This window comes from Grammomys surdaster, unplaced genomic scaffold (genome assembly GCF_004785775.1).
Source record: "Grammomys surdaster isolate TR1022 unplaced genomic scaffold, NIH_TR_1.0 126271, whole genome shotgun sequence".
Classification (NCBI taxonomy): domain Eukaryota; kingdom Metazoa; phylum Chordata; class Mammalia; order Rodentia; family Muridae; genus Grammomys; species Grammomys surdaster.
This window is the reverse complement of record NW_021621071.1, coordinates 6,776,247-6,790,152: the sequence shown is the minus strand read 5'-3', so window position 1 is coordinate 6,790,152 and position 13,906 is coordinate 6,776,247. Positions and strand designations below refer to the sequence as shown.

The window sequence follows — 13,906 nt, the reverse complement described above, 5'->3', positions numbered from 1 at the left end:
GTGTTACTTTCTCATTAATTAATTGGTTAGTTAATTGATCAATGTTTTAAGACTGGGTCTCCTTTCTTTATAGCCACAGACTGGCCTTAACTCCTCAAGTGCTGGGATTACAGACCTGGCTGTAAACCTTTATTACCGTACTGCCAGGACCCATGTTCATTTAGGGTTTGGGTATGTTTTCATGTGCGTTTTGTGGACAGTTCTTTTGGCTGGTTTCAGAAGGTTTCTTCATCTTGTGTTGACAGTGTCTTCGTGGTTAAACTAACAGAAAGGTGCCTTCATTAAAACAGTAGTGTCTCACATCAGGACAAAAGGACGAACTAAGCGCTTAGCTGAACTGGTCTCAGGTAAGATAACGGGGAGATTTCAAACATGGAAGAACACTTTTTCATTGTTCAATTAGTTCATGGGCTGGCTTGCCCAATGGAGATTGGGGGTTATACAACAACTATTACTGATTATTAAATCTTTCTGATTTGGGTACTTCATTCAGATTCTGTGTGTGTGTGTGTGTGTGTGTGCACACGCGCACTCATGTGTATATGCGCTCATGTGCACACATACCACAGCATGCATGTGGAGGTCAGAGGACAGTCTAGAGTGCTGGTCTTACCACTTCATGAGACTGTCCCTCACAGCTGTGTACACCGGCCTAGCTGGCTCTAGAGCTGCCCGAGATTCTTCTGTTTCCTATTTTGCCACGGGCACATTGGGATTATAGGTGTGCATTCTGTGTCTGTCTTTATGTGTCTTTGGGAGCGGGAAATCCTTCTGCTTGCATGGTAAGTGCTTTACCTACTTCTGATCCGTCACCCCAGTCCTCCTTTCCATTGGGATTAGGGAGGTAATAGGCTTGGAGCGGCTAGCTGCCTTCTTGAGGAGGAGAGGCTTGGGAGAGAGGCTCAGAACAGGAAGGGAAAGATTAGACAACCCAGAACCCCTCACATTCCCCGAAGCCATAGAGTCAGGCTAATTTTTAGGTCCGTTGGTTTGAGTTTGCTTTTCTGTCTCAGGTGACTAGAAACATTAAGTGCTACAACCACAGGAAGCATCAGCAGTCACTGTGCACAAAGGTGGTTCTGTGAAGGCCTCATCTGTAGCCTGTGATCCCACAGGGAAGTTCTCTGGAGTGTGAAGTTTCCCTTCAGTGTCCCTCACTCCTGCAGAAAAGTCAGAGCAGGTGAGCGGTTGTCTAGTGGTTTCTTTGATTAGTCGGTTCTAGCAGAGTTCAGCTGGACCTCTCAGGGTCCTGCGTCCATTGTCCCTCCTCCCACCCTTCCACGCTCGCTTCCGTTGGCTCATCCCTGTGGCCCTCCCCACCAGGCAGATAAGTCAGCCATTTTGATGAAAGGCCTTCTCTTTGACAACTGATAAATTTTTTTCTGCAGTTTTAAGTATTATATCTTCTGCTTTTTTCTCGTTTGTTTTATTTTCTGTCCCTACAGTTGACTTGATATGAAAGAGAATTTAGATTTATTTAGTCATTCTGTGCCTCAGTCTGGAATCCACAAATCAAAGGCCTGACTGATAATAGTGATAGTATTCTGTAACCATGTCTACAGTATTTTATGGTTATAAGCTCATTTATTATTCCCCAGCATCTGTTGGAAGAGGCATTGTCTTTCAAAGGATCTTGTCGACTGTCTAGTTTCCAAATTTAGGAATAGGAAGAATAATTTAATTCTGTTTGAGGAACACAGGAGTTGGCAAAATTATAACCAGGGCAAATACGTGGATCAAACAAAATTCTTGCATCCCCTTCAATAATCTTAACCACTATGCAGATGTCAGGGGCAGCCCTGCTTATACACTGAAGGCCTAAAATCAGCAATAGGCCTAAGTCAGCTTGCTAACACAGTCTTGTGTCTCTGTGAAAAAACACTGAAACAGATAGCTATAAGACATTGTAAACAGGCAGCTTTGGTGGAAATTTACCAGCCTGGATGAGAACAAGTAGTCAAAGGTCTTGTGGATAGTCATAGACTTTGAGTAGCCTTGGTGGACAGTACCAACTCAGATAAGGACAAGTGATTCATAGGCGGAGTCATAGTGACATATCCCCTGAACCTTCACCCAGCCGATACCCTGTTCTGAAAGATGTCTGTACTCCCCCTGAACACCCACACTCCGGTGTCATCTCCTTCCCCACATCCTGCCTTTTTGTGTATATAACCCCTGTGTGAAAAAGTAAAAATTACGGTTTGATCAGACAATAGACAAATCGTCATTCTTTGTGTCTGTCTGTGTTCCCCCACTCTCTTTCAGGTGACCTTCCTGGACCCCTGTTTAATGCCCTCCTGGAAGGGGCATGCAGAAACAACTAAGTGGGCATTAGGACGGGCACAGAGTGTCGGGCAGATTCCCAGACTCTGGCTCTGGTTCTGGTGCCGGCTCCTTTACTCCCTGTGACAGGGCTTCAGATACATTGTGTTCTTCCATGGAGGGACAAAGCATATTTAATTATCTAAAAGCATTCTCACAGAGAAACCTGTTATTGATTTTGGAAACTCAGAGGCTTGCTAGGTGGCTGTGTCGTTCTGTGGCTGAGAAGGAACTGGGTTTGCTGAGGAAGGCCAGCAGCGGGCAACTGCCTTCCTCAAGACTGAGTGATAGACTGGGGGAAGGAGGAAGGCACTGGCCTGGAAGGATGGAAGACTCCAGCCTTGGAAACAAGGCTGTGTTATTGTGGGCAACCTTCTGTAAGGAGGGCACCTATATCACTCTCCTGTCCCTGACTCTCTCTCGTTGTTTACCACAACTCCCAAAATGCCACTTCTGGTATTTTTGCTTTGGGTTTTAAAGGGCTCATGGCTCCAGAGGCCCTTTTGGAACAAGAGTGCACACAAACCATTGCTAATGAGGATTTGGAGATGTCAGAGCAGAAGCTTTACAGGCAGAGGATGGAGGCTAGATATCTGCACATGCGCAGTCCCGGGGCCAGGACACGGCTGGAGCAGGGGAGGGTACACTAGCTTCAAAAATCGTGAGACCTGTATAAGGTAAAGCCGGCCTGGATTGCAGCACGGATGGCCCGGGTCGGGGTGGAGTGGTGGTTGCTTCTAAGGCCCCACCCCTTACTGTTGAGCCGTGAGAGGGAGAATCATCCTTTATTGAGGATGTAGTCCCTGATGTGTTTGCCATATTCTAGAACACATATCGGCAGCATTAATTAGACTTGGAAGAGGAGAAGGAAGAAAGAAAAAACAATGAAGTTGGAAGGCGGATGTTTTGGGGAAGTTGAGGGTGAATATAGATTATATTTCATTGTATATACGTATGGAACTCAGCTTAGAGATAGCCTCGGAAACAACCATGTCTGTACCACGTGGGTGTGTAAACCCGATGATCTGAGTGATCCCGGGACTCTGTATAGACATGGACCAAGAGAGCTGACCCTTCACAGCTGCTCTCTGACCTCCACATGTGCCACGTGACACATGCCTATCACACACACACACACACACACACACACACACACACACACACAGAGTACATTTTTAAAGTTCTCCAAAATATCAAAGGGTTTTTAAAACCATGCTCACCCCATTTGGATTGTTGAGCCCAGGAAGGAGGGTATGCAGTAATCGGCAGCTGCCAGTGTGTATGGCGGCCGGGCAGCAGAGTCGTCCCAGTAAATGTCTTTCTTCATCTTGGGTAAGCTCATGTGCATTTCATCCACAGCCAGAAGAGAGACCTGGAATCAGTGTTAGAACAGCTTAGGTGGGAGGAGCTTCAAGCCGGATGGGAGGTGGGGAACAGGGCGGGGTCTGAGAGAAATCAGGAAAGCCCAAAGACAGACTCGCTGCATCCGGGTCTCTGTGGGAAGGGGTGTACGTGTTCTTTCCTGTCTAAGAACGCCGGCACCAGTGTAAGTGAGCTGTGGGACTGTGTACCCCCTGCTCACCCTCTGTCCACATGCCCCAGTGTGGAGCTTTGTGTCATCTGCAAGGTTCCTTTCTCATGGCTTTTTTTTTTTCTTCCAGATACAGTGCCATCTTGGCGGCTCCCTGACAGCCACCATTCAACGCCCGGGCAGTACAGAGATGAACATTCTCAGTCCTTCCTTCTGCGATCCCACACACCACCTCTACCTTCTTCCGCTTCCTGTATGCCCTAACTTCAGCCCCCACCCCCTTCCTCTCTTTCTTTGAAACAGGGTCTCAGCCTGTATCTCCAGCTACTTTTGAACATGCAATTCTCCTTTCTCATCCTACCTAGTCCTGAGGTCACAGGCATATGCCACTAGGCCTGGCTACATCTGTGTGTGTCAACAGACCTGTGCCGCGGTAACTGCCTCTCTGCCTTGGCTTAGACAAAGTGACAGATAAACTATTAAGCCTCTGGGAATCTAGTTTTGACGGAGAGGGAAATATTATGCTTCCTCCCTGACAGACTGGCAGGGCTTCAAACAGACCAATGGGTGAAGCCTTCAGACACAGGTTCTGAAGGGAGCCCTCCCAAGAAAGAGAATCCCCTCCTGCCTTCGTGAGCGGCTAGGGTGGGGTAAGGAGCTCCATTCACGACTGGATGTGTGAGAAAGAAGCCCGTGCAGCTTAGGCCCCCTCCTTGCATGTCTGATTACTGGGAGCTGGTGGGTTGTGCTCAGGAATGGACATAGATTATGTCCGGATACCAGTCTATGCCACTGCCGATCTCTCCAGAGGACAAAGAAGGCAAGAGGATGAATTAAAACCGGGCTCTGTACCGGATGGGAGAGGGCAGATTATACAGACCACTCCTCACAGGGAAAGGCAACTTAACTTCGACAGAGATGAGATCCGGAACATTGCAGGTTCCCAAAAGGCTCAATGCAGTGTTTGGCTGAGCTCTCGAGCGAGAGTGTGGGAACCTGCATCCAGACTCGGTGTACACGTGATTTACGGTTATGGTTCACAAAGGACAGAAGAGTTCCTCTAACCTGCAGGTTTCTGTCAATGCACCAGTTTGTTTCAAAGTCATCGTCATCTTCCCCGAAAGGGTTGATCAGCTGCTCGGCAACCTGCAGTTGAGAACACAGGGTGATTGAGAGCAGCGCGTGTGAAGACGGAGAAGGAGCTTGAAGTTCACCCCTGCCGTAGTTGATTGTTCACAGTCAGTTTTAAAATATGCAGCCTACGGGGTAGTGGGCTATTCTATAGATGTTTACCAGCAAGTGAGCCCCTTCATAGGCCCTGCTCTGCTTATCTAGATGGTGCTGCCCTACTCCAGGGATGCCAGGGGTTCTGTGGAGCCAAAGCGAACCAGTGAATACCTCAGGGCCATTAGCTACATGCGAGGCACTGACGTTGTCTGAACTTTCAAGCGTCTGTAAAAGCCCAGTGGATAACCGTGTGGTGAAACAGCATCAAAAGACAAATTAAAAGCAATAAAAAGACAGTATCTGTTGTAAGACATAACTGTTAAGTGACTACACCTGAAGGCTAGAGGCAAGCTGGAACTGGAGGCTCCTCTGGTGTCACACAGAAGATTTAACCTTAGCTAATAAGTTAGTTCTCCTTCTGGGAGAACATCTAGTTGGTTTCTGGTTAGATATATCATCTAATATTTGGTCAATATTAAATATTCTTACCACGTTCCTGAATGGAATGGCCTTTTAAACACGGGCCTTAGCTGTCCAATATAACCTTTTTGAACAATTTTCTTTGATTTTTTTTTTACTTGCGTGCGTGCTTGTGTGTGCATGTGCGTATGCTTATGCTTCATTAATTTCTAGATTCTGAGACCATGTGGTAGAAACTCTATCCTCTTGGGATTAGAGAGGTGACTCAGTAGTAAGAGTGCTTAAGCTGCAAACCCAGGATCCTGAGTTCAAACCCCCGGCACCCATGTAAAAAGCCAGGCTTGGCTGGGCATACTTGTAACACCAGAATGCAGGGATGAAGACGGGTGTATTCTGAGAGTCCTCTGGCCAGCCAATTTAGTGAAATGGTAAGCTGCCCATGGAGTGAAAAACCCTGTTTTCAAGGCAATAGGCAGAGAGAAAGAAGTTGGGGGAGGGCCGGGCGGTGGTGGCCCATGCCTTTAATCCCAGCACTTGGGAGGCAGAGGCAGGCGGATTTCTGAGTTCAAGGCTAGCCTGGTCTACAGAGTGAGTTCCCGGACAGCCAAGGCTACAAAGAGAAACCCTGTCTCGAAAAAAACCAAAAAAAAAAAAAAAAAAAAAAAAAGAAGTGGGGGGAGAGGCAGACACTCATCCTTGTACTCTGGCCTCTACATACTTTAAGAAGGATACACACTCACATGCATGTACCACACTACACACACACAGAGTTTAAAAAAAATTAAGAAATATTACCCTCTTGACTTTTAGGATTTAGGCTAAAACACCTCGCTGTATTCCTATCCTCCACTGTACATGGGAATCTCTCCCTGAAGTTCAACGGAACAAAAATAAGCAAGCAAAACAAAACACGCTCCCAGCAAACCAGATGCCTGGCTCCCTTCCCCAGATACTCCGATTTACTCAGAGTGAGGGCAGACCCAGGCAATAGCACTGAAGTAAGCTCCCAGAAACTGTCAGAGCATGGGCAAGGTGGAGAAGCAGAGAGTTACAGCAGACACCTCGTGGAAGGAGGAAGTCTCGGAGGAGCTGTGCCGGTCCTTCACTGTGTTGTGAGGGCTGTCTTTCTCTTCTTGCTCAAGGTTTTGCTTAAACTAAATGGGCCACTATCCCAGCCCTAAAAATATTTCTGCTATGTCCCTGTTTCTCACACTCATAGCATCAGTCTTGTATATGTTATTGCAGACTATATTTCATAGTCAAAATGACATCTCTGTGCACTAAGCTATGTCATGAGGATTACTTTCCTGGGGGGGCCACATTCTCGGTAGGAGAGATCAAGATGTGTTTCCTACACTTTGGAGAGAGCAGTTCTTTGGAAACGGAGGCAGTGGGAATTGTACTTTTATCACACTGGCTTATCTTGAACACAGCCCCGTTTGTGTGTTTTTAAAAATGGGTTTTAGAGAAAAGGAATTTAGACGTCTTCGCCAGAAAAAAAGGAGCCACTAATCTCTTTGTGGTTCAGCTGAGCACTTAGCACGGACACAGGCAGACAATAAAGAAGCTCGGCACAGTGACAAAGGACAAAACCGAACAATGGGCCAGGGTGTTAGCTTGGGTGAGCACCTGGGTCAGCCGTGGCGACTGTGTTGAAAGGGGTAAGGCTCACTTTTCTGTCTAACAGAACCCTTCTCTCTTGCTCTTTCTCGCTCTGAGGAAGTGAGTAAAAATGATTATGAATCCCTGCCATCTGGTTAAAAACATTGTTGTCATTTGAAAGGACATGCTGTTTGTCATTGGAGTGTGATTTAAAATGCCAATGTACTTACGAAGAACCAAGCCAATGTAAGAAGCACTACTTGCAGGAGTCTGTCCCAACCCAAAGGCCTGACCACATGTGACTGTTTGCAAGGCCAAGTATTTGGACATTTTGTTTCCTTAGTCTCCCTGAAAGTATTACTAGGTGGTGTTGTACTTAAGGAAACTGTTGCCTTTGGCTTTTTTTTTTTTTTCTGTCACATACTGAGTGAGGGAGCATCAGGCTTCTGATATTTACAGACTTACATCTGGGGAGGGGCGGGGGTGGTGGGGACAGACACGGTTCCACAGCGGTGACTGGACAAGCTCCCCTTCACTGCTCTGACACGCTTTTAGATTTCAGGCAAGGAAATGTCATCGTTAATCCTGGTGTTTCTCTGCTCTTAATCCAGATGAGCTTTTTTGAAAATGGAATGCGTTTCCCGGGTGTGACAGCTAATGGAACTCAGGGGGCTGCGGATAATTTACAGAGTGGAGCAGAACTCGGCATCCATCATAGCGTTAACGCCCAGGTCTGCTCTCAGAGGCTTGGTGCTCTCATGCCCTCTGCCCGATGTGCCTAGAGACCAACACCGGTGCAGTTAGTACTTTAATTACATTACTGAAATCCTAGTGGGAGCACACAGAGACGTGGAGAAAAATCCATAGCGGTAAGAGGAATGTTCTTCTCGTCTCTTTGCATAATGAACTGCCTCAGACCGCTACAGTCCAGCCTCTCCACTCGGCCGTTTTAATCTTGATGGAAAAGCACTCACTGTCTTTGAGCTAGCATGCCTTCAGTCTACCCTTGAGTTATTCACTCTTTGCCAAAGACTCGGTAGAGGATGTGTGTGGAGAGTCTGGGGCGGGGGGGGGGGGTGATTTGCAGAGTGTCTGGGACACGGAGATTGTTGACTACCTTGAGCCATCCAGCGTAGAAGAAGAACTGGAGGAGCGTGAAGATGGGGATGTACAGATCCAGGTCATGCCCCGCATAGCCTTTGGTGGGATCCAGGAACTGGCGTCCGATCAGGCACGCAAAGAAGAACGTGTAGACGGCGAGGGTGACGACCTGGTACAGAGAGAAGGCGGGGTGAGACCGCAGTGCTTCCATCAATGGGAACTTTGGTGCAAAGCGTCCAGGTGGGAGGGGAAAAAAACCCTCATGCATGGGGCTGGGACTACGGCTCAGTCAATAAAGTGCTTGCAGCACGGGCGTGCAGACCTAAGTCCAGGCACCCGCGTTAAATGCCAGGAACGGTGCTGGCCAAAGGGCGGACATAGAGATCCTGGTCCTCATGGGCCAGCAAGTTTAAATGAAAATGTCAAGTTCTAGGTCTCAGAGATCTTATCTCAAGACATAAAGAGGATGGCTCCTGAGGAGTGCCGCCCAAGACTGACCTCGGGTTCCTAGTCGCCCGTCCCCCCTGTCACGTGCACTGTATTCGATACCTGTGTGTAAACCAGTGGGATGCCGACCCAGTCGTAACCGAATAAGAGGCTGCACCAAGAGCGGTACCGATTCATTTCCTAAGTCCAAAACAGATAAAAAACAAAACAAAAAAACTCACACTTTACTCAAATGACAACCATGGTAATGAACATTAGCTGGGATTCAGAACAACCCCCAACACACACACACACACACACACACACACACACACACTGCTGATGATCAATTCTGAGACCTGCTTTGTGACACTGGTAAGCCACACCCCCTACCCCTAACACCCACACACACACACACACACACACACTCCCAGTCTGCTGTGAATGGAAAGTTCTGAGAATGAGAAGCTGAAGGATACCAAGGAACAAAAACAAAAGAAAAAAAAATAAACTGATGAGGACATATACACATACTTTTATAAATATTAAGAGAAGATGGAATGTTATAGGGTAAGCCCGTTTTCCTAACCTGGAATCCTCAATGTATAGCCCAGCCCTGGGTGCTCATGGGAAACGAAGAACCTTAATGTTTTAAATAAGTGATTAATGGTTATTTTGGTAGAAAAGAGTTGGCAAGCATCTTTTTTTCACTCCTTAAAAACATTCTTGCTATAGATATTGGGAAAGACATAGAAATACATGCTAAACCCTCTGCCCAACAATCTGGGACTTTAAAAATGCCCGTATTGACAGAAAATCTATCTGTAGCAGGAAGGCTGGAGGGTCATTGATTCCTTTCCTCATTCATGTGAGACTGGAATCTAATATTACCTCAGCATGAAAACTGTTTAGTGACTTTAGTCTCATCGGTGCCCGGGACCATCGGAGCTGTCACACTGGATTATCCAGCCCCTGCATAAATCTCTCCGATGACCCCTGATCTCCTTTATTGAGCAAGACATTGTTCCCTGGAGCAAATAAAAGGTTGATTTAAGTTTAGACTATTCAAATTTGGGCAGGGGATGGGGTGGAGTTGAGGTTTATTTTTCCTTGGGATTTTACTCTGGGTGGTGGGGGTTCAGCTCAGAGGAAGACTGTTTGTCTAGTATGCAAAAGGCCCTCTGGGTTTCATCCCATCACTGAAAAGAAAAAGAAAGAAAAAAAAAAGATTTCATTCTAGAATTCATAAACAAGGACTAGCAAATGCCTGTGGGCAACTCGTCTCTTCAGAGTCTTTGGCGATGCTGACTTAACACTTTCCCATAAGCCTCTTTAAGAGTGTGCTGTGCAGACAGCAAGCACTTCCAAAGAACCTGAGGGAGTGCCGCTCCTTCATGTCCAGCACACTGTGAGGTTCATGATGGCTTCCTGGCTCCTTGGAATCTGAAGAAAACAGAGCAGACTTTTTGGTCTGACCTGTTACACCCAGGGCCCCCTTGAGCTCTGACTAGCACCCTTTCCTCCTGGCTCACGGACACTTACAGTCATCAGGGATTGTAGATCGACACTGTCTCTGATTCTGCCTTCATTCCGGGCTTTGGTTGCAAGATTTCCAAACCAAATGAATGGAACCCAGTACTTCAGATGAGGTGATTTGAGGTGGTCAAATAATTTCCTCTCATCTGCCGTCATAAAACCTTCACACAAAATAATGAATGGAGATAATACACACACGTAGTTAAGCACTGGTGCGTTACCATATTTTTACATATTCCATGCACGCATACTCGGCTACGGGAGGGTGCTAAAGAAGCAAAGACTCTTGTCTCGGTGGTTTATATTTGTGTTAGAGATGAGTTTTGCACACGAGTGTATGTGTGTGCATGTGCTCACACGAGGTGCACACACACACACTGATATGTGTGAAGCAATGCAGCATCTTGGTGATCTGATAGGGAAGGTAAAAAAGACACGTGAGCGTGGGACACAGGGTCTTAAAATGTGAGGCGCAGCCCCAGAGGGGGTCGTGTAGCCGAATGTGGGTTGCAACTATTTGGTAACAGATTTCTGAACCTACGATGGCCAAAGATCACTTTAAAATCAAGCACACCACGAATCTGAGGTGTTGTGTGGTGACAAGCTATGCTCAGGGCAGAGTGTTCGTGATGTGTGTTCAGAACCAAGGCCGGGGTGAGTCCGTTAACGCCACAGGTGTAGCTCTTTGATGTTCTACATACTTCATGTTGCCATATGTCTAAGTTTTCATAAACGTTTCTCCCACAAAAGAGGGTTGGCGGCTGGAAAGAGTTTAAGAGCCCTGATCTAGAATATCTAGAAAGCTTTCGTTTATATATTTAGAACAGTAATACTTAGAATTGTTCGGGTTAATTATTAGGTGCCTCTTCCTGTCTCCTGCCAACCTCCTGCTTGATCATGTCTCCTTCTGGGAAGCCTTCTCTTATTCCTTAGTCCTCCCTCCCAGGGACTTCTACAATCTAAAGCTTCCGTCTTACGTTCCGTCTTGACTTGTAGTCGAGTGATATCGTACATAACGAAATGCAAAGACTACCTTGCTCTTTCTAGTCCCCACTCTACTTTGCACACATTCCCGAAATGCGAGTACATAAAACACGGTTAGCTTGAGTTTGCAGGGACCTCCCTGAGCCCCGGGGGTTTCCTCTGGAATAATGTCGGTACTACAAGGATGGTACTGGGGATACGGCTTGGTGGTAAGCGCTTGCCTATCATGTTGGAAGCCAGCACTGCACATCAGAGAGGCACACAAGGGAGGGGTGTGTTACCCGAGATGCTAAATGTACGTGAATGTTTAGTGCTAAGGAATAAAGTATCAGTGGCACTTTCTCTGGGTTCCTCCTTTACTCTCTCTCCCCATACAAGGGAAGAAGAGGATCAAAAATGGCAGGTTTATTTAATAAAGAAATATTGAAAGATGATTTATTATTATTAAATCATCATCATTTTGCTTTTTCAAGACAGGATCTCTTTATGTAGCCTTGGCTGTCCTGGAACTCACTATGTAACCATGCTGGCCTTGAACTCACAGAGATCTGCCTGCCTCTACCTGAGGAGTGCTGGGATTAAAGATCTGAGCCACGACCACTGGGCTGTTTTTAATTATGTGTGTGTGCATGTGTGCAGGTGCCCTTAGAAGCCAGAGGCATTAGGTTGAGACCTGAGAACTGAACTCAGGACCTCTGCAAGAGCAGCGTGTGCTCTTAACTGCTGAGCCATCTCTAGTGCGATTTTCTTAATGTCTACTTGTAAAGAAGTGTATTTTAAGAGTTTTATGCTTGGCTTTTATCCTCTTAAAAAAAATGGCTAACTAGTGCAAACAGTACAAATATTCAAAAATGCCAAATGAACATTTTTTCTCTCCTACAGAAAATCACTCTCATCGGTTTATTGTGTAACTTTACAGAAAAATCTCATGGATTTTTGTACACACCTGTTTGTTAAATACACATTGTTTTTATTTATATACATATTTATAATTTACCTCTATTTTATACTCATATACTAGAGATTTAAAAATCAGTGACTGCTCTCCACTAACATTAACTGATAGTTGTTTACAATGTTTCAATTAATTCCATTTTGAATAGACACCGAAGCTGCTTCTGACTTTTAACCACAGTGGCCTTCTTTACTGTGGTTCTAGGGACTGAACCCAGAGGCCTTCTGCATGCCAGGCGAGTGCTCTACCTCTTGAGCTAAATGCTCAGCCTTGGTTCTAATGTTTTGTTTTTGAAAACTATCCTACCATGACTCCTTGCTCCCACCCGTTTAACTCTTTGAGTGGCTTCTAAATGTTTTGACTTAGTGTAAATTATATTTTCTAAATGAAATATTATCTATACAACTAATTTTATTAGATATTAATTATAGGGTACTTTTTGTTTTTTGTTTTGTTTTTTGTTTTTGGGTTGTTTGTTTGTTTTCTCTGCATTGTAGTCATTTGCCAGTGAAATGGGATGAGCTGCTGCTGAGGTAAAAACCAACTTGGCCTTTACATCTTGGTCTATAGTTTGCTTACAGATTTGTTTTGCCTGTTATTCCTCTTTATCATGTAAAATTTAAGAGGTAATATTATAATAGAAAAATATGCCAAAGAAGAGGTAAGACACACTATTTGAGAGTAATTAATTCCTCAGGCAGTGGGGCTCCCTAGGTCTCCTAGGTCTGGTATGACTCAGGCCAACTGGGACCTCAAGAGTGAGGTCCCAGACAGAAGACCTTGCTCTCAGAATCCGCTCCTGATGCTTACTTAGCAAGGTTGGGTAGGGCTGGCCCCACCTGCAGGCAGGAGCTCCCAAGTTGGGTCTGCTGCTAATGTCCCTTGGATACATTTAGAAGTGCTACCACCTTGTCCCTAGACTTTCTTTGTTCTGTAACCAATGACATTTTCATTCTTATGTGAAAAACGTGTTTTGGGGCAACCCGAGAATCCATGTTCCAAGGCCATTACCACTCATGTTCGGCTCAAGAATAAACTGGCTCTCATGTTTTTGTTTTTGTTTTGTTTTTAAGAAAACAACAGTCAGTAGATGAACTTGGGTTTTCTTCACTTTTGGCAGAAAGGCTTGCCACAGCTCTGCCTCCTTTAGCTGGAAGCCTAGCTTGGCTATTCCATACAGATTGCCTAACACTTAGAATGCAATTCTCAAAAAAAAAAAAAAAAAAAAATTCCACTTATATGCTGGCTGCAATTTCTGTAATTTTGCCGAAGAACAATCTTGTGTCTGGTTATTTTCATTCATTCATTCATTCATTCATTCATTCATTCATTCATTCATTCAGGAGTGTAGATCAAGTTGTGTTAGCAAGTCCTCTCTTGGCGTCTAAGAGGAGAGCAAATACGCAGTGCAAGGGTTTGTTTAGTGCCAGGGCTGGAGCTGGGTCCTGCTCTCTGGGAAGGATATTTATTGATTAGAGGAGTCACATAGAGGGAAGGAAGCTGGCGATTTTCAAGTTTTCAGTCCAAAGTTATATAATCTATTAGGGGGAGAAGAGAGGCAGCAGAACTGAGTGCATCGTCCAGGAGTATACAGTCAGAATGACGCCAGCATTCCCACTGGCTTAAACATCTAAAGTAACCCTACTCTGTAAATCAAGTTGATGGTCAACCGAAAGAAAATCTCTAGAATGGGGGTCAAACCCATCGAGGGGGCATTAGTGATGGAGAGAAATTATCTCCGTCAGCATCTCACGTCACTATACCCAGATACCAAGGCTTTAAAATTGAAAACTGTTTCATTA

General features: G+C 45.6%; 1 protein-coding gene across 1 annotated transcript in view; it reads right to left on the bottom strand.

Annotated features, from left to right (window-relative positions):
• Best3 (bestrophin 3) overlaps positions 1-13,906 on the bottom strand; it is a 39,220-nt gene that overhangs the window by 9,795 nt on the left and 15,519 nt on the right. The window contains exons 3-7 of the mRNA XM_028759073.1: positions 10,172-10,326; positions 8,753-8,830; positions 8,220-8,372; positions 4,919-4,999; positions 3,543-3,694 (exon numbers count right to left, since the gene is read on the bottom strand). Coding sequence (XP_028614906.1) covers positions 3,543-3,694; positions 4,919-4,999; positions 8,220-8,372; positions 8,753-8,830; positions 10,172-10,326 — 619 coding nt within the window. The remainder of the gene's footprint in view (positions 1-3,542; positions 3,695-4,918; positions 5,000-8,219; positions 8,373-8,752; positions 8,831-10,171; positions 10,327-13,906) is intronic.